General features: G+C 48.5%; 1 protein-coding gene across 4 annotated transcripts; it reads right to left on the minus strand.

Annotated features, from left to right (window-relative positions):
- Nucleotides 1-2779: 2779 nt before the first annotated feature.
- PRDM8 (PR/SET domain 8) lies at nucleotides 2780-22815 on the minus strand. 4 transcript variants are annotated; one of them, XM_088021139.1, is made up of 7 exons: nucleotides 21989-22295; nucleotides 11001-11100; nucleotides 10509-10758; nucleotides 9333-9464; nucleotides 6839-7059; nucleotides 5598-5829; nucleotides 2780-5188 (listed from the first exon to the last, which is right to left on the minus strand). In XM_088021139.1, exons 5-7 carry the CDS (start codon nucleotides 7055-7057, stop codon nucleotides 3549-3551), a joined length of 2091 nt encoding a protein of 696 aa, XP_087877265.1. In that variant the 5' UTR covers nucleotides 7058-7059; nucleotides 9333-9464; nucleotides 10509-10758; nucleotides 11001-11100; nucleotides 21989-22295; the 3' UTR covers nucleotides 2780-3548. The 4 variants fall into 4 exon arrangements, with proteins under 4 accessions (XP_087877265.1, XP_027979940.2, XP_027979943.2 ...); XM_028124139.2 differs by lacking the exon at nucleotides 21989-22295 and adding an exon at nucleotides 14093-14183; XM_028124142.2 differs by lacking the exons at nucleotides 11001-11100; nucleotides 21989-22295 and adding an exon at nucleotides 22650-22815.
- Nucleotides 22816-27074: the final 4259 nt, after the last annotated feature.

Genomic DNA, 27074 nt, shown 5'->3' on the forward strand with positions numbered 1-27074 from the left:
GCAAAACGCGGGACTTTTGGGCCCGAGGACCGCAGAGCCGAGGAGCGGGCCCGGGACCTTGGGAACTTTTCCAGGGAGGGTCAGGTTTCGGCCTCCTCTCGCCAGCGCCCGCGAACAGGTGCAGAGACGAGTCTTCTGGGGCCCTCCAGTTGCGCCGCCTGTGAGCGTAAGCTATACCGTGCAAGCAGATCCTGGGAAATGCAGCCGTCCTCCCCCCCCCCCCCCTTAGCCTACCCCCTACTGACCAAAGCCAAATGAGGAGAGGGATTCGGGATTCGGAATTTGCTCCGAGAGCACGCTTGGAGATCGAAGGCGCTAGACACCCGGTAAATCCCAGGTATTCTGCTCCGACTGGGACACAGCAAATGCTAGAGCAGCAATCGGTTGGTTTTCCATTTCCCCAGTCTTTAGGACTCGCGGCTTTCAGGGCTGTGAGCTCAGGCCACCTGTCTTAGACTTCACCTGACCAATGCAGCCGCAAGCCTGCATAACCCTGTGACCTTGTTACCTCCGCAGCTGTGTGCAGACATCTATGCCCACGGCCTCAGCCAGCGACCTCAGTTAGCTGGGTAGATGGGTGGGGTTATGGAATCTTAGAAAGTCTCATCTGAGAAAGTTCAGACATGGAGAGAATTAAGATACGTCCGAAAGCTTGAAAATGCAGCATTAAAATAAAACATTTCTCAGTTTGCTTTGGCTGAAGACAAAACTAGCCTGGGGCACCCTTCCCCTACTAATTCCCGCCAAAAATGTCTTCTGGGCAGATTGATCAGCACAGGGGCCCAGCCCTAAAGTGTCTGCCACGAACACACCCACCTGGATTGCCTGGGCAGTAGCTCAGCCAAGATTCAGCTTTCTTCCTGATTGTGTGATTAAGTTAATGTCCATACAAAAGAAAACAAGGGAAATCTTCACATACCCTTCAAACTATATGATTCCAGACTTTACAAAAAGGAGCATCTGCTTACCTTTTTTCTAGACCTATGTTCATCTCTGAATCCCCAACAGGTAAGGAAGCCACCTAGTGAAGAAGACATTCTGGACAATGGGGTTTTGTTTGTTTGTTTTGGAAAGTTAGGCCCAAGCAACCTGTGTTGTTGGCTGGTTGGCTGGTTTTAAAGACACTTTTGCTCCAGAGATCCACTAGTATTCCAGGTATGGACAATTTAGTTAGCCTCTCAAGCATTGTGATTTAAGGATCTCTTGAGGCCCATCTTCCATTTGCTACCAAATATCTTTCTTACTTCTTGCCATCAGATTTTCTTCATGACCAATCTTTGTCTTTTCTCTACACATCTCCCTTTAGATTTTATTGGGGCCTGATTAACCCATTGCAAAAAACAATTCCCCAGTGCTGGAAGTAGTTTAAAATAGCAGCACCCATCTCCTTTATTGTATAGATGAGAAAACCATAATGCAGCTAAATCAAATGTTGCCAGTGATGATGCAGAGTCTGCATCATGAAGAGCAGTTAAAACTGAAATTTTGTACTGTTCTCATTCTACTTTGCTGGGGATTAGTGTTTCAGATCATCCAACTGTTGCCTAGGAAAACTGAGAGCAGCCCTCAGAGAAATGTGGCACAGAAAAGTCCTTAGATGATACAGGAGTCAACCTGCTTTTTCACCCAACAGGGGTCACACAGTGGACATATCTCTTTACCCTACCCCTGGTCTTTACTTGCTCCCTGCCCTAATCATAACTTGTTCTGTAGTCACCTTAAGCTAATAAGGCTTTCAGATCCTCTTAGAGGGGAAGCCATTGAATGTCTTCAATGAGACCGTGCAAGTTTCTCATTTCAGACTTTCTCACGGGTGTCCTCCTTCTGACATAGTGGAGGACTGACCAGATGTGGAGGACAAAGTGGGAAAGAGTACCTCCTGTGACAGATAAGCCAGGGTGGTGTCTGTTAGTAGAGCATTTCTAGAATGACTCTGAAGAGAATAGATTAAGTGCAGGCGACCCTGAGACCTAAAAGGTCATCATTTTTATGGTTTTGCACTTAATGGTTGCTGAACAACTTAACTAAGAATTGTTGTCAGTATATGAAGAGTTCAGAGAGACTTTTCATAAGAGGAAGATCAGGAAGGGGAGGAAAATTATCAGGTTCTTCTGTATCATAATGCTCTAGGACTGGCTTTTTTCCAGAGGCTGTGCAGCTGCCCAAGGCTTTAGAAAGAAGGCTGGGCTCAGCAATACATAGACTATCATGGTCATTTCACCTTGGTTTGTAAAGAAGCTCCTCATGGGGTCTCTTAATGGATAATGACAGAATGCTGAAGGGTTCTAGAGCACAAGATACTCCTTCACGTAGGCATCACTCGTAGAATTAAAGTGGGCGATTCATCTGGCTTCTCTGATCAAGGCCTGAAAATTGTCTCTGGTCACTTGTGAAGATGCTGATTATCCTGCTGCTGAAAAAAAATGCTGACATCCCACTGACAGGTTAGCTTCATGGCAGACATCTTTGTCTGATTTGTCTTTTGATGAAGAAGCCCAAAACTTTCCAGCTAAAGGTTTTACAAACAATAATCAAACTTTATCTTCTCCCTTTTAGGTTCAATATTGGCTTAGAGTAAGTGAATGTAAGTGGGACAGGGTTTATTATCCCTCTCTTCTGCTATCTCTTCTCTTCTTTTCAGAGACTCAATGAAAATAGATGGTATCTACTCAAAGTGTAGCCCTTAGCTACACACACACACACACACACACACACACACACACACACAAAACCTTAAAAACACTTTTCAAATAATTGCTTTGAAGAAAATAGTCATTTATTGTCAAAGCATCCAACAATACCTGGATAATCTATAAAGTTTAATAAATCTTTCCAGGGATAAAAGAAACACATAACTATTCAGACTCCATTTCACTGGCACAAAATTACACTTTGTATTAAAAGGAAATACATATTTACATAATGATGACATTCTTCACTGAAGTCCATAATCATTTCATGATACATGCACTTCCCCCTGGAAACTTAAATTGAATGGTGACCCCTTTTTCTTCATTTTATTTATTTTTGTAAGAACACAAACTGTCATTAAGAAATGCAGAAACCATCTCACCCTCCTCCTTTACTTTATATCTAAAATAAATTTTGCCCTTACATATAATTATTACATCTAAACCGTAAGTGCTTAATAATTTAAGTAGAAACGTATGACAAATGCATCAATATGTTGCAATATATGACATTTTTAAAAATGTACCTTTGTTTTTGGAAAGTGAAAATGCGTGCATTCAAAAGAAAACCCCTTGAACAACCCACCCAATCAAAAATCCACCATCCTGTCTTGTGTGTGTGTGTGCGTGTGCGTGTGTCTGTGTGTGTGTGTGTGTGTGTGTGTGTAATGTAGGTCGCAGGTAAACATGTAAATGAAAAGGTTGGGGGGGTGGTACGTGTATGTTTGAGTGTGTGTGTTTCTGTCTCTGGGTGCAACGTTTCAGGTCACAAGGAGGTGGTGGATGTCCTCGCGTGTTTTTCCTGCAGGTGGCTTGACTGTGAGTGTGCGCGCGTGGAAAGCTAGGGTCCTTTCCGTGTCAATTATGCGAGGTCATGTGCCTGGAGAGGTGGTGGCGCTCCCTGAAGGACTCATTGCAAATGGGGCACTTGAGTTTCTCCTCCCGCCGCCGCTTCACCAAGGGCTCCATCGCGTACTCCTTTTTGTGATGCGACCGCATGTGGTACACCAAGTCGGAGGTCATGCGGAAGGAGGCATTGCACTTGGCGCACCAGTTCTGCGCGGGCAGACACAGCGAGGTGAAGGAGGGCGGCAGCAGCGTGAGCGCAGAGGGCAGCTGCAACTGCAGGGGCCCCGCGGCCGCCGCCGCCGCCGCCGCCGCCGCCGCCGCGGAGCTCTTGGGCCAGAAGGCGGTGGCGTAGAGGAAGGGGTTCTGTTTGGGCAGGCCGCCGCCGCCGCCGCCGCCGCCGCTCGGCAGGGCCCCGCAACCTCCGTTCAGGTCCGCGGCCCCCTGCAGCTTCACGGCCAGAGGGTCGGTGGCGGCGGGGTAGAGTCTGGTGGGGCCCACCCCGTCGCCGGGGTGGCACGGCTCGAGCGCGCTCAGCTTCTGGCCCAGCACCAGCGGGGACAGCTGTGAGAAGGAGCGCGCCGGCTGCGAGAAGGCGCTCTTGCGCTCGTCCGAGGCGGCACCCTGGCCGCCGCCCGCGCCGCCGGAGGCCCCCGCGCCCGCGCCGCCGCCCGCGCCGTTGCCGCCCGCGCCGCCCAGCTGCGGCACCGAAGTGAAGGCGCTGCCCCGCGCCGGGCTCCCGCCCTCCAGCCGGCTAGGCAGAGGGCCCCCAGGCCGCGGGGCCAGCAGCTTGTCGGCGCCTGCCGGCGAAGCGGCCACGGGCGTGGAGGAGCCGCCGCCGCCGCCGCCACCGCCGCCGCCGCCGCCCGCGTCCTGGTCCTCGGCGGCCGCGCCCCCGCCGTCGGTGGCCGCGTCCTCCTGCAGACCGGCCGCTCGGGCCGCCTTCTTCACCTCCACGAAGGCGCTGCGCTTCGCCTCGCCCGTCTCGGGGCTGGGCGGCGCGAAAAGGCGGCCGTTCTCTTCCAGGCTGAAGTAGCTGCCCGAGGCGCGGTACTGCTGCGGCGTGCACACCAAGTCCTCCTTGGAGGCGGGCAGGGGCCGCTCGGCGAAGCGACCCCGTGCCCCCGCCAGTCCCACGCCGCCGCCCCCCTCCGCCGCCTCCTCCGGGAATTTCCTCTTCCCCTTGCCGCCGCCCGTGGCGTTGCCGTCGGGACTCAGCTCTGCCTCCTGGTGGCCGCCGCCGCCGCCGCTGCCGAGGCTCCGGGCCGGGGAGCAGCTGTTGCCTCCTCCCGAGTTTTCGAGCTCCCGGGCCAGGTTGTGAAAGTCCGTGGAGGGCTTGGCGCCGCCGCAGCCGCCGCCAGCCGCAGGCTGGTTACTGCCCTCGGGGGAGGGGGCGGGGTAGTGGTGGATGGGGCCGGCTTTGCCGAACTTGGGGCCGGGGCCCAAGGGCGCCTCTTGCTGCTGCTGCTGCTGGTCCTTGCCCCCGCCCCCGCCCCCGTGATCCTTGGTGCCCACGCCGCCGCCTTGCTCTTCTTGGGGGCTGGCATCAGCGCTGTGAAGTCTCTTGGGGCAGCGGAAGCGCAGATGCGCCACATAGGGGAACTCAAACTGGAAACGTTGGCTGCATTCCAGGCATGTGTAAGGGGACGACCCTGCTTAGTGAGAAAACACCACACACACACACACACACACACACGTGCGCGCGCGCGCACACACGCACACCACATGATTACTAAGCATCGTCTCCAGACCAGTTTGCCATCACCCTCTTCACAAATCCACCTTCATCTCTCAGGACCTGAGCGCCTGAGAAAAGAGTATCCTGTCCGACCTGATCTAACTTCCCCTCCAAATCGGGGGGGAGGGTGCAGTAACCAAGCCAGTGTCCCCCGGTTTATTCTCATCTATCGGTCCCAGCTGCATTGCGGACTATACCTCCGAAGTTTCCCAGCAGACGCCCTAAGGGAGGAAAGGCGCCAGTGCGCCAGAGTGAGCCCCCGCCTCCCGCCGCGTCTCCCCCCGCTAGCGAAGGGCCCCGTCGCGGGTCGCGAGCCAACCTACCATTCATTTTGCTGTGGGATCTAGAGGGGCAGAGCAAGAGTAACTCAGTCAGTTCTTTCCCATACCAAACTAGTAACTCCTCGTCTTTGGCAATCCTGCGGAGAGAGCGGTAAAACAGCTGTCCGTTTTTTATATAGGCTTCAAGGTTCTGCTCTTCTTTATCTCTGGCTGACTGGACAAGTCGCAGCCACATGAGACCTTCTGAAGAACCATTTGCCGCTGAGGTGTCTACCTACAGTTTAGAAAAAAGGAAAGAATACAAGAAGGTAGGGGGGTGGGGGGAGGGAGACCCTTGTGAGAGAATGAAGCCAGAGGAACCAGGACCGTTTCCTTTTTGTTATTCTTTTCCGAAGAATTATCTGAGATCAAGATTAACCGTGACCCAAGTTGGCACCCATCTTTGTGTTTGTAACCAGCAGGCAAGATGACTGTCTTTTGAAACACTGTGTCAATCATATAGATTAAGCTGTGGTTTTCATATACTGGTTGAATATCAAATGGGGGAATTTCTCCTTACAATTCAAATCAGTATTAACCTCTTGAGAATTCACTTCTCAATTATCCCACATTACAAAACTGTGAGGAATTTTGTTTGCTTCGGAAGTTAAAAAGCAAGCTTAGATCTTAGAAACTATTCCGTGGCATTCATTCATCTTCCTAATTTTGCCTTAAACAATTAATAGATTTTCTTTGTAAAGAAAGAATAGAAAGTGGCAGGACTTATATCTTGAAACTCAAACATATGAATTTAATGATGTTTTCTTGTCAAACCATTAACATTTTCATTAAATACAAATTCTGGGACTAGCTAGCTTCCTAGAAAGAGTAACCTTTAGAGGAAAAGAAGGCCTCCTAGGTTGGAACACAAATGCACCCAATACTTATAATAAAAGTCCTTACAGAAAGTACTTAGTATGCAGATAGGTTCCACCCTAGTTGAAATCTCCCAAAGAGTTAAGGAAGTTGTGTTCATCACCAGGAAAGCCCAGAACTGAGGCAGTGATTTAGATATACCTGGCATTCCAAATCAAATTTTGTCATTTATTCCAGAAATCAGTTGACAATAATTTGAGTTTAATATTCCTTTTCTATTTTTTTTTTTTGGTGTGTAAAATAGGATGTCTTACATTATTTTACTTTCTACATTCAGAAACTATCTCAGCTTGTCATTAGAATGATCCTTGGTCAGTTTTCAACATGGGATTACCCTCATACCCAAGGCAGCACTGGCCAAGACTTACCCGGAAGATATAGGGAACTGTTCTCTTGTCCGTGGACTTGAGAGCTATGAAAGCTATGCTGTCATACAGGGAAGTATGGCTCAGGATGCAGGGACCGAATATAGCATTCTCAGGGATGTCGCAGGTGGTGTAAACACTGGTAAAAATATCTGTCAGGCATTGCTGGACAGCCTTGGCATCTCCATCCCAGATGCCTCGCTGGATGCCTGAATCCTCCATCACTGGTGACAGATACACAGGGTAAGGAAACAACTTATATTACTCCTTATTGACTCCTTTTGCCTCTATGAATCCAGGCAGAACATTTTAACTATAGACATATTTTTCTTGAATTTGCCTGATATTTTGCATAGCATTGATTTCAAAAATAAAACCAGTGGCAGATTAAATCTGGCATATTTTGGAAAATGCCAACTGAGGAGTACTCCGCCCCCCCCCCCCCACCCCGCGCCTTTTAAAGATAATTGGAATCGTGGGATCTCAGAGTGGACCGCTTTTGAGAAGGACAACAGAGCTAGGAAAGACAGTTTTTTTGCATTACCTTGGGGGACAGGATTTGGGGGATAAAGGTGGGGGAACAAGAGGATTTCTTTTTTTACTAGCCTATAGACTTTTCCCGACTGAAAGAAACTTCCAACCCTTGGGAGAAAGCTCCTCTCCTCTCTTCTTATGTATTGAACTGGGTGCCCAGGAGTTGATTTTTTCTTTCTTCCAAAGAGGGGAGCAGCCTTAGTGAGCAGGCAGAGACAGCCCCGAGCATGGCGAATGGATTTCAAGTTGAATGTCAGGGCCACTGATTCTGTGTCAGCTAACCTTTCTCTGCAGCCTACAAGAGGGGACGTATGTCTGTTCATTACCATAATCCAACACTGTCCCTCCGAGGCTTTAATTAAAAGCAGCAAGCGGAGGTAATTATTTTTTTCTCGACATGCTTATTTATGGATGAGGGTGAATCCCAGTTACCTTGTTATACAAGGGGGTGGATTGAGTTGCATGTGCCTCATGAAGTGAGCAGGTACAGGGCAGGCCTGAAGTGTCCCCTGATTGAAATACTGCAGGTGTAGTGACTGGTGAATTCTTACTCCCCCAGATATGACCCTGTTTGGGCAAGAGGGGGCAGCCCCACTTGGGTAGACCTCTGTGGGCTCTCTGACTGTTTAATCCACAGCAATTTAGAAAGTTTAATACCCTGATGGAAGGCTCTATTAAGCTATCATGAAGAGACATTTTCCTTCCTATGCCACTGGACACCCCTACAAAACTTGTCATTTAAAAAAAAAAAACAAAGCAGGTATTCAAATTTTAAACTGGCTTTGAACTAACTGCATTGTTAGCTCTGACTGATTAAAAGATTCCCCCAAGTTGGATTTTCCCTATAACGTCGCCATAGGCAGTAATTTATGAACGCTTTGTATAATTTAAGTAGCAGGAAAGAGTAGACCTAATTCTTTTCCTGAGAAGCTGTTCATTATGGAATAATATTAGTAATGTCCATTTTTATCTTAATGCCTATTAACCAATTAATCTTGCAAATGTGATTACAAGGTAGAGCTTCTTTTTTCCCCCCCTTTCCCCCCCTTTCTAGCTAACAGAGCATGAAACTTTGGTCAGCCTCTTTTTCCATTCACTCTGCTACATCCTCCAAATGTCAAGTATTAGGCTGTTTCTGCCAGACAGAAATAAGAGGAAATAGCCATAAAGTAGAAACTTACTTTACTATATTACAGCATCTGTCTCTGGGTATTTTTACCCCACACAAGGTAGCTTTCTGATCTCTAATTGCAAATTTAAATACGTTGAAAAAAAAAACCCTTCAGAATCTCTCATCTCCTTTTCAACGGAATCCTATTCTCTCCTTTTCAGTTTCCTCAATTCAGCGTTTTATGCCTCAATTTCTCTCTTCCCTTTAAAAGTCTCTTTCACACAGGCGTTTCATTGTGCCGGGAGGTCGCCCCGTCACTTCGGGCAACAGCAGGGACGCAATCATTAAAATGCAGTTCTACCTAACAATACGGTGAAAAGATCCTTGCTACGCCGCGCTAATAGGGGTTCGCGTCGCCGCGGCGGCCGCCACGAGCTGGCCACAATAACGGCTGGGCGAGAGCTTGGGTTCGCCCGCCGGCGTGCGGTCGCCTCCGCCACCCAGCCCTTCCGAGCTCTGCAGCCTGCTCTAGGCCGCAGCTCCCGTCGCCCGGGGGATCCTCCCCAGAGCCCGCGGGGATCGCCGAGAGCGCGTCGCTGCAGCCGGCCGCTCGCCCTCCCCGTAGGCAGGCATTGTCTGGCGGCCGCGCGCTCCCCAGTCGCTTGCTTCTCCCGCAAAGTGATCCCCACCCGCTCCTCCCTTTGTATAATCTTATTGCCAGTAGAGATGCCCTCAACAATTATGTTTCCCTCTCTTCTGGTGGATGACGAGACGGACGACATAAATTTCCACTCTCCCTACCAAACCTGCCTTCCTCCCCATCCCCCTCCCACATCTAAGCACAAGACTTACCAGGAATAAGGTCAGGAACGAATCGCCCAAATAAGGCCACCTGGAACCGGGAGATGCAATCGAGTGGTTTCTTTTGCCTATTGTATCAGTGCATTTCCATGTCAAGAGGTGTTGCTCTGTGGTAGGCTATGCCTAAAGAGGGGGGAGAGAGAGAGAGAGAGAGAGAGAGAGAGAGAGAGAGAGAGAGATGGAGAGATAGGGTGAGAGAGATGAGGAGAGAGTAAGAGGGGAGAGCGAGAGAGCGAGAGCAAGACAGCGAGAGCGCGCGGAGAGAGTTGTACAGATGGACCCGATGCAGTGACTGACTGGCACGCAGACACACACTTTTTGTTTGCTGCACATAATCTGCCCAATGACGCGTGACAGCCCACGTCCCCTCCCTTTAACTCTTTGCTGGGCTGGGCGCTCCCTTCGGCGCCGCCTGCCTCGCAGCGGTCTCTCTGGCCTGCCCGCGCCCCGCAGGTCCTGGGCACCTTCCCCAAGTGGCAAAGCCTCTCTGAGCGCGGCCCGGCCCGCCTCCTCCTAAATTAGCTTCGGCCCGCTGGGACTGTGAGGAGGGAAAAATCAGTTTCGGGGTCGGAAAGGGAAGTACCAAAAGAACTGGAGCGGGCTTTTCTCCGTTTCTCTCGGCACTTGGGGAACCTCTGGCAGAGAGCTGGCCACCCAGCGCGCGCACGGAGCCCGCGCGCACTTCCCGAGTCCGAGTTCAGTAAAAGGGTGGGGGGTTGCGGATTAGCCCCTGGGGATTCCCTGGCCATTGAGCGCCCGCTGATTTGCTCAGCTAGTTCCCTGAGGGTGATAAACCGGCGCCCGCTCTCTCTTGGAGCGCTCACCCTACCAAGCCTTTCCGAGCAAGATTCAGAAAGGATGCGCTTCGGTGAGAACTTGGCTCAGTCTTCCCGGGGACCCAGAGATGGGGTGAGGAGGATGGAGCGAGGACGCCGCCAGACCACGGCAAGGGATTTACTGGGGTCATCTGGTCCCAGAACTTGAGCACCTGGGCAGGGGAAGGGTGAGGGGAGATCGGTGGGAAGAACCCCGGTTACTAGACTCAAGATGTTCCTGCCTTTCCGCTCTCTGCCTGGCGCGTTTTTCGTAGTCCCCGAGGGGGTCCCATGTTGCGGGCGGCCCGTATTCTAAGACCTCGGAGGGGGTAGTCAAAGTAAAAATTATTACCAAGATGGGCTCCGGAGAGCAATTTACATCCAGCCGGTGGTGGAAGAGCGGTTGGGGTTGCCGCGGTGGTCTCGGGAGCCTCGTTTGTGCGCTAAGCCACTTAGAGGCGCTGGCTTGCCCCTCCAGTGCCGCAGCTGATGCTAATGACTTGAGGACTTTAACAGCCTGAAAGTTGACTCCTTCAACAGGGGCCGCAATACATTTTCGCTGGGGATCTCTGGGTTCTTCTTCGCCTTTCAACTCTCAACTCCTATGGGAAGAAAGACCTTTGAGTGTATAGGCGGCTCCACTGTCTCAGCCCCACCCACAACACCGCTACTTTGAAGAGGACAATCTGTTAGCTTCAGGATAAATCGGATTGTGTCGTCGGTTGAAGTGGACCGAGCAGAACCATGACTTAAGGAGGAGACAGTCTCGTTTTTATCCAGTGTTAAAATAAGGTAAGTGGTTTGGGGGTTGGCAAAGAACAGCTTAAAAGGAAAAGGTGCTTACAGTGTTGGTTTCATCCGCTCACGACTGTGAGATCTCCCTCCGGAACCCAGTGGGGCAGCAAGGAGCGCCCGCAGTCCAAGGAGGCCAGGGAAGGATTTTGCTGAGCAGAAATAAAGATGTGGGAGTAATTTTCCACTACGTGAGTTCTCTTCTTGATCTCTCTCTCTCCCTCTCTTCTCTCTCTGCCTCCTTCCCTCCATTTTCACCTGGCCTTGGTTAGCTCCCTCCTCCCCACGTAAGTTCTAAGTTTTTCTGGTCAGACGGAGCTGCTGCCTCGGTTTAAATCGGGACTCGGCAAAAGAAGGGTTGCAAAATCCCTATAAATGAATTTCCCCCTCATTTCCAGGTTAGCTACTAAATTTTCAAAGCTTCTTAAGCTGAAAAAGCTTCTTTCACCTTAACCTATCATTTCTCTTATGCATGTGTGAACACTTTTAAACAGTTTGGCAAAGGGCAACTCTGACCAAAGCTAAATGCTGAGGACTCTCACATGTCTGTATATAAGAATCTTCTAGTGTTTTGGCCATTAGTTGTCTTATGACTGGATGCTTCATTCATACAACCCTACTCTCTCTCACACACAAGAGAGCATCCTCCCCCCACCCCGCTTCTTTAAAGAAAAGGTGAGAGAATTAGAAATGTCAAAAGAATTGCCTCAAACATCTGAAAAATAACAAGCAGGGATGAAGAATCGTGGTCACTTAAGTAAATTCAGAGAAGAAAAGGAAAAAGAAAGGGCAGGAGAGGCACAGGTGTAAACAACAGCAAGTTAAGATAAAGAATTAGCCATAAGACAGTTGTGGTCCTTCAGAAACTATAGCGTGATAAAGCGACGTGTGTGTGTGTGTGCGCGCGCGCGCACGCGCTCGCAGTGCCCCTGACTCTAATTCCATTAAACTGTTGAACAGAGCAATCCTTAAAGTCTTCTTTTGCTGTTATTTAGAAAAGTTTGCCTTTCCCAGAAAAAGTCATCTGTCTATTCAAGCCACTTAAAAAAATCCTCCTACATATTGTAAATACAAAAGCATCCACTTCAGGGTGTGGGCATTTAGATAACCTTAAACTCTAAATGGAACACATTTTTTCTTTCCCCTGGCCTTTCTTTTCTTAAATATACAGGACATTTAGACTATGTCTCCTTTGAAGTTCTGAAACCTAGACTCCAGTTTGTATAAAATAAAAAATGCTTCTGATACTTAAGTTGGGGGTGGGGGAGTTTGACCTTCCAAATCCCAAGACAGAAAATAGCTAAGATTCAATACATCAATGAAGGGAGAGATGTATGGAGAATCTGACCATCAGATATTTACTCTCAGTTTCTCTTTTCTGCCCTCTACTTAAGATTTCCCCTGCTGATTTCAGGCAAAAATCCCCAAATAAAAGAATTTCTAACATGCTATGAATCCAACCAACTCTTTGTCTTATGTATTGAATGACTGCTATAACAAAAAACAAATATGGGTAAGATTAAGCCTGACATTCCTACTTTGAGGGTTTTCGAGTATTTTAAGTGATGCACATTTTGCTTGGTAATATAAATGGTCTTAATGACAATTATTAATAGGATGTAAAGAAGAACCTACTAAAATTACTTTTATTTCCCTAGAAATTTATGGGATAAAATGGTGCATAAACTACTTTGAAATCACTCTGCATTATTACTTACTGGAATTCACTGATACTAAATGAAGGATTGAGGCATTTATTCAGTTTCAACCAGTACTATAAAAATGCATCTCAGTCAATAGTTGTGTCTAATTCACATGGAACAATGGGTTTATATTTGGAGGACTTTTCCATGGGATTGTATTTCCAATTAAATGATTAGAGAGATAACAATGAAGAGTGAAGGTACGTTCACCTTGCTCCCTTTAGCGAGGCTTTGTGCAGTTATGGTGAAAAATACACATGTAGACAACTTCAGTATTGTTTTGGAAGAGAAGGCTGGAGAGAGGTTGATGAATGATTCCCGAGGTGGTGCCTTTTATGAACTAAGTGAGAGGGTGGAGAAAGGGGAAGAAAGGAAATCTGATTCCTAGTGAGTATTAGGATGGAAATGTCCTTTTTCCTCCCAGGGTAGAGAAGTGGGGCCCAAAATACTTCAGCTTCTGTGATAGGAGGCTGGTGAAGTCTCTAAGAATAACTCACTTAGAAGAATTATTACCCTTTAAGAATGAAAACACATTGTTTCTCTTTCTCTCTTCCTTTCCAGGTCCTGGTTCATCCCCTTCTAATCCTACCTCCGAAGCACTACACCAGCAAAGCCTCAGTTGTCCAATTAAAAAAAAAAAAATCAATTCATGGTGAAAGGGAGAATACACTGGAAGACAAGAGGATGGCCAATGAAACAGTGTGTGGAAACTTTTTCCTAAGCTTATCAATGTCACATAGGGAGGTCTCAGGACAGGGCTGCGAGGGCTGGGGGAGATAAAGAATGGAACTTCACAGTGGGGTATTGCATTGCACAGCCTCACCTTGGACTTGGAAACTGTCTAAGGGATAACTTAGAGACAAGAAGAGGCAGACTTGCTGAGCTGGAAAAAGTTTACAGGGATTGGGGGGCACTTTGTTTTTTATAAGTGTACATGGTAATCTCAGTTTGGGTCTATTCCTTGCGTAAGTATTACAGTTGTTCATCAGGTGATAAATGAAGGTTTCCCAGGTTGGTCCTGGCATAGCCAGACCCTCAAAGGATGGATAATTTTGTAGCCTGGGAGAAGGGACTCCAGTTCAGGGATCATTACTCCTGACTCACACTGTTCTTGTTTCAGCTTTTCCTGTTTCTCAATAAATGGTAGCTGTTTTTAATGCTGCTTCTATACTACAACTATTGTCATTATGATTATAACCTACCTTTCTCAAGTTTATAACCTTCTCTGTGAGGGATCTCAAGTTCCACTCACCCTTCTCTTGGGAGTTCAGCTGTGAGCTGAATAATCTTTGAGGACTTTGTGTAATTCATTTCCTCTCCTGGATATGAGTTGTAGTTAACTGGCTTAATGGTTTTTGAGTATGACTTCTAGCAGGGCTAGCAAACTGATGTGATATTGAAGACAACTACCACAAATATGAAATCAACACCTCATGCTCACCTGTGTGAGTGTGACTTGTGGACCAGATCCAATATCCAGCATCCTGACCCCTTAGATTCTCCCAGCTTTGATACCACTCTCCATACAATATCTAGAGAGCTGGCGGGGAATATCGTGGTTTTGTCAAATCTGTGGGTTATGATATCCTTCCCAGACTCAGACACCACAGCCCTTGAATAGGTCTCAGCAGGAGGAGTAAGGTGGACAGAAGGAAATGTAAGCAGGGCCACAGTCAGCCACTCAGAACTTCCTCACCCCCTGGGCCAGGCTTTCCAGGCAAACTGAGGATGAAGGGCTGTCCAGTAGTCTCAAATGGGAGAGAGCATCAGATTTAGAAAGACTGTGTCTAGGCCTTGGGAATGTCACTAAGTTGAGAGGTTCACAACCAGGAGAAGGGACATTATCCCAATAGTACTTGAGTTCCACCTCTTTTTCTCTCTGTTTTAGGCTGTGTATAATTCCTGAGTTAAAAAGACAGGTGCTGATTGACATACATTGGATTCATAATAGGGAGATTACATAGCATCTGATCCCAGCTAGTTCTCTGAGGTATGGACTTTGATTTTAAGTTGGGCTGCTGGGGGATGAGCAGCATAACGCATTCCTCTCCTGGGAAGGGGGGGTCTAGGCAGAATGCACACATGCCCAGGACTTTCTAGCTTGGAATCTGTCCACGGCATTTGTTCCTGAAGGATTTATCTGATTTTCTCTAAGGAAAAGGGAGACAAAAAAGAAAAAAAAAACCATGAAAAGGATTTGGGGAATAGATATCAATCAGTAACCACAACAGCAGCGATTCATATTGCTTTGTTAGAGCCTTGAAAATATAGTTTGATTTCTTCACAAATTATGCTCTCATACCTAAACTGCTCCCTTGGTCATATCACATATTGGACTCTTTGAGTGAAAACCATCTTTCATGATTTCAATTCAAATGAACTGCAGGTGTTTCACGATTTAATCCAGGCATATTAATTCAGCATCGATGAGGGAATGTCTCCCCAAGCATCATATGGAAAGCCTATAGCTTTTAGTAGATTTTCATAAGCACTTAAAAACTACCAATGTAAGTCTTTCTTCAATTATAATAGTTGAAAAAGTGGTCTCTCGGGGAATTCAAAGATCAACTTGTCACAAACAACAGTAACTGCATGACAACTATAAACAGTACTACTGTATATACATTACAAAATGTCAGAAATAACAGGTAAGGAGATTGAAAGTTACACTTGTTCTCTTGAACTTGCTGACTGAAAAACCAGTTCCCAGATTGACTTGATAGTCTTCTGGTAATTTAATATAAAGGTAACAAAGATATAATTCATAATCTCCTCTAAAATTCTGAGGAAAATTCATTTTTTAAAAAATAAATATCCAGAAGTATCAAACAAATTATTCACAAAGTCCCAAGAAAAATAAACATATTGAATATGACCTGGATGTTGAGATTTCCTGAAGGCCTAAAATTCAGTTTAGGTCTGAACAATTTTTATACCTAATCAGATATGGTCCTTTTGTGTGTGTGTGTGTGTGTGTGTGTGTGTGTGTGTGTGTTTACACAGGTTGGGAGTGAATACTGTTGAGGGTAGCAATTTAAAAAAAACTTTCAGGACTGTCATTTTTCTTGGTTCCATGTTCACAGAGTAGTCAGTGCTTCCTGTTGCATGTTTTCATGTAGGATGGTTTTGAGAAAATAGCCTGTGTGAAGTCCTATAGAAGAGCAATTGTTCCTGGAGGAGCAAAGCTGAATAGAGTTCTAAAGAATATATTTCCCACAGGATCTGAGTATCTACTACCTTCTATGTGTGATCAGATGCCTCATAGCATAATCTACATTCTAGACTCAGTTTACCTGGGTCCCTAGGAAGTTAATGTTTCCAGACAAGTGGGAATCATCTGAATGTGTGAAAATATCTTGAGGAAGTCAATGTACTGAGAGTGTAGCTGTTTCCATTCTTATGTCTGCTATAGGCAGATAGTTTCTGATGTCTGGAGTCCCTGGTGTTGATGTCTCAGTAAAGAGCTCAGCGACAGAGCTAAGAGTGCAGAGAAGGCCAAATGACAGAGATGGGCTTCATTGTGGGGCTAAGGAGGTCTCCCTGAGACTTAGGAGGTCACTACCTCCACAGTACCGGGAAGGGCAGGTACAGCTCCCACTACGTTTGGGATGAGTCACCAAAGAGTATACAGCCCCAACACTGGATGGGACCTGGGAAGAACGAGACTTGCCACCTTCACTGGGGGTGTCTCTTTTAGAAGCAGTCAGCGCAAACTCTGAACGTGGGGGCCAGAAGAGACCACGCGGTGTGCTAGGTGTGCTCCCCATACGCCCTGGACTAAGCAGGGAGGAAGCACCACGTTTTCCACGTTCTCCAGCCTCCTGCCGCCTCCCTGGAATTATTGCCAACTCTTGTCTCCTGCTAGGCGCCGCGGGCAGAAAGGCGTCCTGAAGTCTGGGCTTGAGGGAGAAGCAGTGCTCTTTTTACCACTGCCACCACCCTCCTCGCCACCCCCTTCACAGTCCTCCTGCAGTAGGTCTCCTCCGCCGCCTTTTCAGAGTCATGGGCTTATGTTCTCACCTCTTAAGGGCTGGGTTGCCAGTGACCTCGCCCAGCCTTGGTTTTCCTCCTCAGCAAACTAAGGCTGGAAAGGGCTGCCTCCCGGGTCGGGTCGCGGTGAGGACTGAGAACGAGGGTGAACGCGTTTTGGAAAGCCAATTCCTGAGCAGATGGTAAGGGATTACTTCCGAGAGCCGGGGTTAGTTTCATTGCAGCCTTGGACATCCCAGAGAGGTCTCAGTGCCTCTATTAAGGAGCCTTCTTCTGACTCAGATGTCTGGAGAACTGACCGAAGAAGGACCTACAACTCAGGTTCAGGCCCCACCTCCACCAGGGGCACGAAACTCCCCGGGTTTGAATCCTAACCCCTGACTTTGGGCAGGTAATTTAACCGGTCTGTGCTTCAGGCCTTCATCTGAGAACCGGGAGTGGTAAAGGAAATTCTCCCCGTAAAGTTATTGTGAGGGGTGAGGTGATATTTAGCGAGTGCAGAGAACAATGCCTGGTACATAGTAAACAGCTCTTTCAGTGCTGGCTATGGCTACTGTTAGTGACATTGCCTTCGCTTCCTTTTTAGAAAATTTGGGAATTGTATTGTGCACCCGCATTCGAAGCCACTCAGTGAAGGCTAAAGGATTTCTCGAAGTTTCTAGGGAAACCAGAAGGAGGTACTGGATGATAAAGGAGGCAGGAGCAATCCGTTCAGGTGTTCAGCGATCCCTTCTACTGCCAAAGGAAGGGCCCGAATGTTCCAAGCACAGGCGGCAATCCCCGTTCCCTCCTCCCCTCTGTATTTCGGAAGAGGTAGTTTTGTGCCGGGAGGCCTATTAGACTTCTATCCCTCTTCCGCCAGGGAGTCCTTCCGTTAGAACTGATAGCGGCGCCACGTTGGAAACGCCGGTTAGTCAGGGCAGCAAGGGCTGGGTTGTGCGACCCCATACGTAGGACAAGGAGCATGTGAATGCCTCGCTGGTTAATTCAAGGGCTGTGGCCAGAAAGCCAAAGTCTGGGTGGCCAGGGAAACCTGGGGAACCAGGCCGCCGGCCCTGACCAGGGCTCAGGGCCTCCGAGCCGCGCTGCCCCTCCTCTCCCTCGAAGGGCGGCGGCTCCGCAGCGGGAGGCCTCGGGTTCGAGTGGGAAGCTCCGGCCCTCCCCTACACACCCGGCGGGAAGGTGCCCTGCTGCCCCGGGACTTCGAGCAGCGCGTGTTCCCACTCCGACTATCTCCTGGCCCCGCCCCCGACGCCCGCACGCGGGCTGCGCGCGGAGCATTGTGGGCCGCACGGCCGACGGAGCCCCTATCCGGGCCAGGGCTGCGGGGCTGAGCTTCCTACCCGGGCCGCACGCGGCTTTTGGCGCAGCCGCAGCCCGGAGCGGGCGCTTTGTGTTCGCCGCACGCCTACAGCCTCAAACTCTGCGAAATCTCCCGCCCAGGCAAGTTCCCGGCCTCAGAGGTCAGCTGTGGCCTCCTTATTGCTCTTTCTTGTGAAGGATCTGAGAGGCAGTGGTTAAGAGCCCGGAATTTGGGATCCTAAACACTTATGTTTGAACCCCAGATCTGCAATCTACTAGCTGTGTGTCTTTGAGCAAATCACCCAACCTCTCTGAACTTTAGTTTCTTCACTTGTAAAATAGCAAAAACAACATTTATCTCATAGGGTGGCTATGGATATTGCAAGAGCAAGCCTGGGTTCAGATCCCAGCTGGACTACTTGCTTGGGTTAGTTAGCCTCCCTGTGCTTCTGTTTTCTGTGAAGAAAGGGGATCTGTGAACTAGAGAGAATAGTGTTTGGCTCAGAGGGTCATAATTAAATGCGATAAGCCTGGCAGAGCATTCAGCCTAGCACACAGTAAGAGCCCAAAAAGTTAATTATTTAAGGTATCTCAGTGCCTGCCACTTTGAAATCTAGGTAAATGTAATTTATAAGTCCTGGTTTTTCTGCTCCGCTTTTTCTCCTCTTCAGAGAGAAACAATGCACAAGGGTGTGCGTGGCTATGTGGGGTGATCGTGCCTGCAGAATTGGGAAGAACTAGCTTGTGGCAGAAAGTTAGAGGACACTTCCCGAAGCTGCATGCCTTTCCTTCTATCTAGCCTTTCCTCTTCAGTTTCTAGGGACAAGGTAAAAGAATAGGAAAGGCAGGGAAAAGGAGCTTAGAACATGAAAGATTCTGAACAAATGTTTCTTTACTAGAAAATGTCATTTCAATATTAAGGAGACAAGGAGTCTGTCTGATGTGGAATAGGGGACCTAGGATTGGAATTGGCTTCCATGTCTCTGTGCCTGGCTGCCAGTACCTGGCTCCCAATGTTGGGAGTATTTCGGTGTCTTTAGTCATGGCCCCTGGGAGGGGAAGATCTAAGGGAAGAGATGGAAGAGAGGGTGGCACTGCTCTAGGGAACAGGTTTTGGGAATAGGAGGAGCAAGGGGGTGCAGCCCTCTGCATATGGAGAAGGGATACATTCCTGCAACAGATGTAGGGCATATCTGACTCAAGAGAAGTAAAACTTAGGTGAGGGGAAGAAAAGAGAAAACATGCAAGGATCAATTATCTTGGGGTGAATTGGACCTTCAGTGGAGTGTTGGAATCTGTATATTCTCCAAAGCTTGAAAATTCAATTAGGAGTCCAAAAACTGACAGTCACAGACATCCCTTAATCATCCTTGCAGCCCAGACCCTTTCAGAGTAGAGGAGCATACCCGCATCACCATATGCCTCATCAGGGCCCCACTCCTTCAATACCAGTGACCTTCTCTGATTTTTCGGATGGGAGCATTTACATTCCTTTTTGTTCTCTACAGATAATAGGATAATGGAGGATGATGTTTTACCCAGCAACTAACAGGACATCCGGGAAAACATGGCCCTAGACAGCATTCAAGACCGTACCCTTCTGCTTTTTCCCTGAGGGCAGAGAATGCTGATGCAGCAATGGTCACCTAAGGTATTCCATAAACTTCTGGCTCTTAGTCTGCTCTCCTCTCAGACTCTGACTAAAAAGTGCTGTTAGCAGAAAAGAGAATAAAATAAAACTAATACCTCGGTGTTTCCATCCCCCCCCCCCCCACCAGCAAAAGAGACAACTGGTGAGAAGGAGCCACAACTTGGAAAAGATTTATTTTTCCTGGCCATAAATCTCACCCCCTTGTTCCTCTGCCCAGCGAAGCATGATAAAGTCCTTTTCCATAAAGTATTCAGTATTAGAGCCACAAAGCTCCCCCAATCAGTAGCCATCTGCTTCTACCATAACTGCTGCTCCCGAAGCAGGGAAAGCAGCAGCAGAGAAAGGGCACCACTGTTAGGCTGCTGGACAAATGAGGAGACTGAATAGCTTTGGTTTTCCTTGTGTATCTGTATCTATAGAGACAGGAGAAGAAAGGCCGCATTATATTGATACAACAATTGTAAAACAAAACACGGAAGAGGCATCTAAAGGGCAGTATCGCATGCATCAGGGGTCCCCAGATAAAAGGGGAGCTAACAGATTTATAGAAACCTTTAATTGGTTTTCAATTGAAAGCTAAAGAGGCTGGAGCGAAGCTGTGAAGAGTGGCAAAGTGCCCTCCTTCAGCCGTCTGGGAGGCATGATCGATTTCATGGAGGGAGAAAAACAATACGGAACCATCCTGCACCTCTGCCGAGAGCAGAGAGCGACTCCGTGTTACAAAATTTCTCCTTGGCCAGGGAGTTATGATATGATCATAATAACAGAGTCTCTCAATCTCTCTTTTTCTTTCTCTCTCCCCCCCTCCCTTCCTTCTCCCCTTCCTCTCACTCTCCCTCAGACTAGTAGGCAAGTGGAGAGGGAAGGAAAGGATGCAAAAGTAAATCTAACTCTCCATCCCCGGAAGAAATAGACCCCAGCCTAAAAACACCCGGCTTTAAATCTGTTCATCTGCCAGGAGGGAGGCCTCTTTGACAGAAATAGGAGTCCCATCCTCCCCACCCAGATCCTTTCCTCTCTTTTTTTCTAGACTCAAACAGGAAAAGCTAAAAATCACCGGAGACTCTACACTTAGTACAGTGAGAAGTCTTTGCTTGCGCCCACTGGGGTTATTTCAGAGCAGACACTCCACTCAGCGCGCACCCAGCGCCTTTTCTCAACCCCTTCCTGCGCAGCCGGCGGCGGCGGCGGCCCCCACCAGGCTTGATTGGCAGTGCCCACCCACAGCGCCCCGTCTGTCTGTCTGTATGTCAGTCCCTAACGCTAATTTATAGGCCCGACCCTCCATTGTCTTTATCGATTTCCTATTTAATCACAGATAAAAGGCAATGGTGCAAATTACGATTATGAAAGACTAGAAGATGGTTTTGAACAAAATGGGAGAAGGGAAATATGATTAATTGAACATGATAGTGAAATCTCAAATGTGAGGAACAGGCCTCAGGGGGGGCAAGTGCTGAGTGCCGTGGGTGGGCCCCTCTGCTTCTCCTAGCGCCTTCATAAGGAGGCATCCCCCCAGATGAGATCACTTGGGTCCCAAGCCTGCAGAGGAGAGAGAACTGGGTTTCCTCTCAGGCTCCCAACCTCGCTAGGTGCCTGCCACCCAGCTCACTCTCCCTTGCCCCTCTCACCACCCCCCCCACTCTGCTGCAGCCCCTGCAGAATTTCAGGACCCCTGGCCAGTGATTCCATTCCCCAACAGGTGCACCTTTTGGCTGAAGTGCACCCCATTATTACATTAATGCACCACAAGTCTCTCACAGTTTTCCTGTCTTTGAACATTCCTCTAGTGAGTCTAACTCTTCGTGAAATTGCAGGAAAACAAGTCTAGTAGGTCAGAGATTGTATTTGTTCGTGTAAGGGATTAATAAAGCCCCTTTCTGATGCTGCTTTCCAGAATTACATTCGGGATTAAAAAGCAGACACGGCACGGGCACACATTTTGCATTCACTGGTAGTTGTGATTAATGTTTCTGAGGGGATTTGTGCTGGGAGCTTACGGGAACGTGCTCTCGGGGGTCTAATGCCCAAGGGCTGCGGCGCAGCGGTGAGCAGAGGGTCTGTGGGCACGCGCCAGAACACGGGGGATTAAAGAGGACCTCAGATGGGCGCCGATGCCAGGCGCGGTGGCCTTTTAGTGCTTCCCTCGCGCCCCCTTCCCCCGCACCCAGGAGAACTGCTTTGGAGGAGAAAGCAGTGAGCACTGTCCCGAGAGACAGACTTTTGGTTTTTAGGATATGTGTAAGGGGAAGATGCCCCTGAGTGGTCCGACTTTTGGGTGGAAGAAAGAGGCTTAGTACCTAAGGCTCTGAGCTTAATACATGCATCCTCCAAGAGGAATCAATTCCGAACTACCTGTTCAGGGGAAGCGCTGCTCCCGAACGCGTCACTCACCGGCAAATAAAGAGTCGCCGGCCCCTGGCCCGTAAGAGAGTGAGCACAACCCCGCGAGCCGCCAGTCTCAGGGCTGCTTACTCGGCACTCAGAGAAGCATCTGTGGAGAGGAGCCGGAGCCTAGGCCTGAGATCCATTCCCCTTCCATCATCCCCGGGTGGGCAGACAAACCCTGAGCCAGTGAAGGGATGAGGGAAGGAGAGGCAAGTTCCAGAATGATAGGAGGGAGGCGGAGGGTAGGAAGGGAACCTGGCAAGCAAGAAAAAAAGGGAAGCAAATAGGAAATGAGAGAGAGGGGTAGGAAGAAGAGAGGAGAAATGGGGAAGGAAGTGGTCACAGCTGGTGGGCATTACCGTTCTCTAGCAGAAGGGGGCACCCTTCCGGCCAAAGCAGCCTCCCACTGGGCTGCGGGCGGGATCCCCTGCAAAGCCCGCCCTACAGCCCCGGCTCGGGGGAGCTGGGCGCCCCCTCCTGGCGGCTGCGCAGCCGCTCCCCGCGCTCCCGCGGGTGCTCCGGCCCAGCTACTGCTCCGCCTGCAGCGCCGGGTACTGGAAGGTGGTGAGGGAAGGAAGGTCAGGGGACAGTGAGGGGGTGTGAGGGCGCTATGAAACTGGTCAGGCTCTCCCTTCTTTCCCTGCACCCTCCGACTCGGCTTCCTCACCTGGGGCCTGCAGGGCTCCTTCCCCGTGCGCACAGCTCCTGCGTGCCCCTCGGCTGCCGGGCTCCTGCCCCTATCAGAGCCGGTGGACGAGCCTGCCCTCTTCGCAGAGCGGTCCGTCCCGGTCTCTGCCGCAGCAGCTGGGAGGGAGGGAGGGAGCGACCGCCGGCTGCTGCTGGGCGGTGTCTGGGGGCCTCGAGCCCAACGCGAGGAGCCGCCATCTGGAGCCTCGGCAGCGGGCGGGGTGCGGATGCAAGGGAAGGAGCCTGGCGGCTCAGCCCAAAGGGGGCAAAGGACCGGGGTCTGCGGCGCGGGAGCGGCCCGAGTGCTTGAGTGTGTGTGAGAGTGGGTGAGGGGGTTTGGCCCTTGGGGAGAAGCAGAAGCCTGCCCTTGTCAAGCCCCCTGAATTTCGGGGCTGTTCCGATTGGCAGGTCTAGTGAAAGAGCAGGGGACCCACTAGGCAATTCTTTCGTTTCTACCGGGATGGGTGTGGAGAGCTGGGCAGCGTGGGGGTGGGGGGTCCCAAACACTCCGAGTGCTCACACCCGCTAACTGTCAGAAGTGGTTTTCTCATTTCCCTTTCCTCCCACTTTGTCCATCCCACTTCAGGAAACATTCCTCTCCAACGGCATGGATTTTTGGACACCTACACACTAAGACAACTACTCAGCCAGAACGTGGGACAGGCACTGACAGGATATACACACTAGTTTCCAGGGGACGGTGGGGATAAACACACTAGTTTGCAGGGGACTGTGGAAGAGGAAGGGGGTGGGGTGAAGAAAGCTCTTGCACATTTAGCATAGGGAAGGAGAGATTGGGGGGAGGGGTAGGAAGTATGGTTTCTCCCCCCGCCTTTTCATTTCAGATCCTGCCAGTGTTTTTATATCTTTAACTTAAAAAAATAACATTCCCTTTTCCTGAGTTTGAATAGGAGAGGGGAGCAAACTCAAGGAAGGAAAAAGGTGCGAGAATATGGGAGAGAGCCAAGGGATCTATCTGTTCAGGGAGCTCAAACTCTCCAGAGATGCCCTCAGCTGTAGGTTTTAGCCTACTGTAAGGGGAGTTGATTGGGTGTATGGGTGGTGGCGGGAGATCTGAAGTAAAAGCTAACGACAGACCCACTTGCACCCCAAGGCATTAAAATATACTCCCCTCCCCCAGCTGTCTCCTGTCCGGCAGAATGGCATTATGTAAAAGATCTGGCATGTCACCCAGTGGCACATCTGGTAGGTGTAGATGGCATTCATTAGCACAGGGCTTCTACTCTGCAGCATGCCAAAGCCCTGACAGAGATACCCGCTGCCAATCATTCATTCGCTGCCAATCCCTGAGTGCGTCCGGGCGGGATGGCTCCCTTCCACCCTGGCACCAGGACTGGAGGAAACAATGTGTTGCGATATGAAGAGATGAAAGCAGAGCTGAGGATGCAAGGCACCCAACAGATGTATCCCGTGAGGAGATAACGGTGCAAAGAGTCATTTAGCAAGAAAGCATATGCAGGATCTCAGGAGGGAGGCTTGGGCAGGGGTCTGCCTGCCTAGGACTGAGCTGAGGGAGGGGCAGGGGAACCCCTTCGGAAACCTCAAAGTTTGTTCTCTAAATACAAAGACCAACCCCCAACCCTAACTGTAAGACCTCCTCCACATCCCGTGTGTACCTCTGTTTATCTAACTAGCTCTGAAAAGATGAATTGTGGTCTTCCTGAAGTCTTTTGATTACCAATATAAAGAGAAGTTTAAAAAACTTGCTGATTTTAATGTTGCACCTTTCTCTTTGCCTTGTTATTTGAGAAGGGAGGGAAGCTGTCAGGCTCTCTCCTGAATTTTAAAAGATAAAGTGTGTTGGGACCAAAGTGTTTCATGCATTAGCAACATGAATGGAGAAAAAAAGCTAAAGGTCTTAATTCCTAGCCTTTCAAAAGGGATAAATATGAACAAAAGAAAGCAAAGGGTATTATTAAAATGGCAAAAGATGGATAAACATAAAATCTAGGATAAAGCTTGCCTCTGAACTTGTCCTTTTTCTTAGGCTGGGTGGCAATTACCTAGCTGGTCAGTGTATTGTTTTTCTTTATGCCATGCATATATTTTATAAATGTTCTTTTCATCCATCTAATATTTAATAAAGCAACAACAAAACTCAGAGGCTTGAGAGTTTGCAGAATGAAGTTTTTAAGCTAAGTCTAACAGCTCTTTATTGAATATGTACTTGTATATAATGTATAAAATGATAATACTCTTTTTAGTATAAGTATATACTATGAAATATTTGGGGCATTCTTACACTCGTTCATGGTCACAGGATGACTGCTATAATTCCACACATCACACCATTATTCTAAGCACGAAACAGGGGATGGGGGCGAAGAAAAATAGTTCTTTCCTTTTATCAGTAAAGGGAAAACTTTCATTTTTCATTAGCCAGACATGGGTCACCTGACCACAGATACCTACCAAGGAGTCCGGGGGAACTAGCCTTTAAAGTGGAAAAAGATAGGGATAAGGGATCTAGGAATGCTTATTGAGTTGTAGCCCTGGGTGTCTGCCAAAAAATTGAAGACAAAGAAGACTTAAGTTTAGCACCAGGCAAAAGCAGATTCTCAAATTTTATCATTGTTTTAAATAAGAGTCTTTTGTTCTCACTATAGTCATTAAAACTTATCAGTTAGGGATACTGTACTTGAGTTTAGCAATTTCTTTGTGAATTTCATCAAATTCTATTTCAGAATAAGGGCTCAAGGGCGCCTGGGTGGCTCAGATGGTTAAGCGTCTGCCTTCAGCTCAGGTCATGATCCCAGGGTCCTGGGATCGAGTCCCGCATAGAGCTCCCTGCTCCTTGGGAGACTGCTTCTCTCTCTGCTTCTCTCTCTCTCTCTCTCCCTCTCTCTCTCCCTCTGTCTCTCATGAATAAATAAGTAAAATCTTTAAAAAAAAGAAGAAGGGCTCAAGCTTAACATAGTCATAAAAGAGGTGACATAAAATCTGATATTTAAATAAAGTCTTGGGGGCGCCTGGGTGGCTCAGTCGTTAAGCGTCTGCCTTCGGCTCAGGTCATGATCCCAGGGTCCTGGGATCGAGTCCCACATCGGGCTCCCTGCTCTGCGGGACGCCTGCTTCTCCCTCTCCCACTCCCCCTGCTTGTGTTCCTGCTCTCGCTGTCTCTCTCTCTGTCAAATAAATAAATAAAAATCTTTAAAAAAAAATAAATAAATAAAGTCTTGGGAAAAAATATAAATAGAATTTGTTTACAACTTTTTATTTATTTATTTATTTAAAGATTTATTTAGGGCACCTGGGTGGCTCAGTCGGTTAAGCATCTGCCTTCGGCTCAGGTCATAATCCCGGAGTCCCTGGATCAAGTCCTGCATGGGGCTCCCGGCTTAGTGGGGAGTCTTCTTCTCCCGCTGACCCTCCTCTCTCTCATTTTTTTCCCTCTCTCTCTCAAATAAATAAATAAAATATTTTTAAAAATTAAAAAAAATAAAGATTTATTTACTGAGACCCCTGGGTCGCCTGGGTGGCTCAGTCAGTTAAGCATCTGCCTTTGGCTCAGGTCATGATCCCAAAGTCTTGGGATCAAGTCCTTCATTGGGCTCCTTGCTCAGTGGGGAGCCTGCCTCTCCCTCTGCCTGCCACTCCGCCTGTTTGTGCATGCTCTCTCTTGGACAAATAAATAAATAGAATATTTTTAAAAATAAAGATTTATTTACTTATTTGAGAGAGAGAGAGAGAGAGTGTGTGGCATGGCGGGGGCAGGGCAGTCAGGGGCTGAGGGAGAGGGAGGGAGAAACTCAAGCGGACTCTGCACTGAGCACGGAGCCTAATGAGGTGCTCCGTCTCATGACACTGAGATCAGACCCCAGCAGAAACCAAGAGTCAGAGGCTTTAACAGACTGCACCACCCAGGTGCCCCTGTTTACCAATTTAAATAAATAAGGAAAATGGCTTTTGTTAGGACTAGAGTTTTAATCCCAACTGGTTTACTAGATGTGTGACTTTGGGCATTTTACTTGTCTGAATCATATGTTCTTACCTGTAAATGTGTAATAATGTTAGTGTAGTCTTGAAGGGTTATGATGAGGCTTAGAAATAATGCCACACATAGATTTTAAAATGTAGTAATTATTAGGGACCCAGAAGGAAACAGAATTCAGTCCAAGTGAAGAGACTATTTTCAAGGATATGGGCATGGTAATGGGAATAAATGAGATGATGAAGCACATAGAAACAGTAAGAAGCTCTTAGGAGAGCAATTAGTGTTTCTGGAGCTAAGTAAGAACTGGAACCTTGAAGGAGGGGCCCAGTGAGAATCATAGAGATACAGCTAATGCCAGAGAGGCTGTGGTATAGAAAGGAGGAGGCAGGGAAGAATGCCAATCTCTTTCTTCTCAAACTTTCCAGTTTCATGTTGATATCTAACATCGGC

This window comes from Eumetopias jubatus, unplaced genomic scaffold, assembly GCF_037043125.1.
Source record: "Eumetopias jubatus isolate StellerSeaLion01/CBP00866 unplaced genomic scaffold, mEumJub1_p1.0 scaffold_2, whole genome shotgun sequence".
In the NCBI taxonomy this organism is placed as follows: Eukaryota; Metazoa; Chordata; class Mammalia; order Carnivora; family Otariidae; genus Eumetopias; species Eumetopias jubatus.

What these genes read in the sequence shown, in the direction of transcription:
- PRDM8 (XM_028124142.2), bottom strand. Translation starts at nt 7,057, where the DNA reads ATGGAGGATTCAGGCATCCAGCGAGGCATCTGGGATGGAGATGCCAAG. An exon ending in CAGTTCCCTATATCTTCCGG is followed by an intron (nt 5,830 to 6,838) that starts GTAAGTCTTGGC and finishes TCTAAACTGTAG; the next exon opens with GTAGACACCTCAGCGGCAAA. An exon ending in ATCCCACAGCAAAATGAATG is followed by an intron (nt 5,189 to 5,597) that starts GTAGGTTGGCTC and finishes CTCACTAAGCAG; the next exon opens with GGTCGTCCCCTTACACATGC.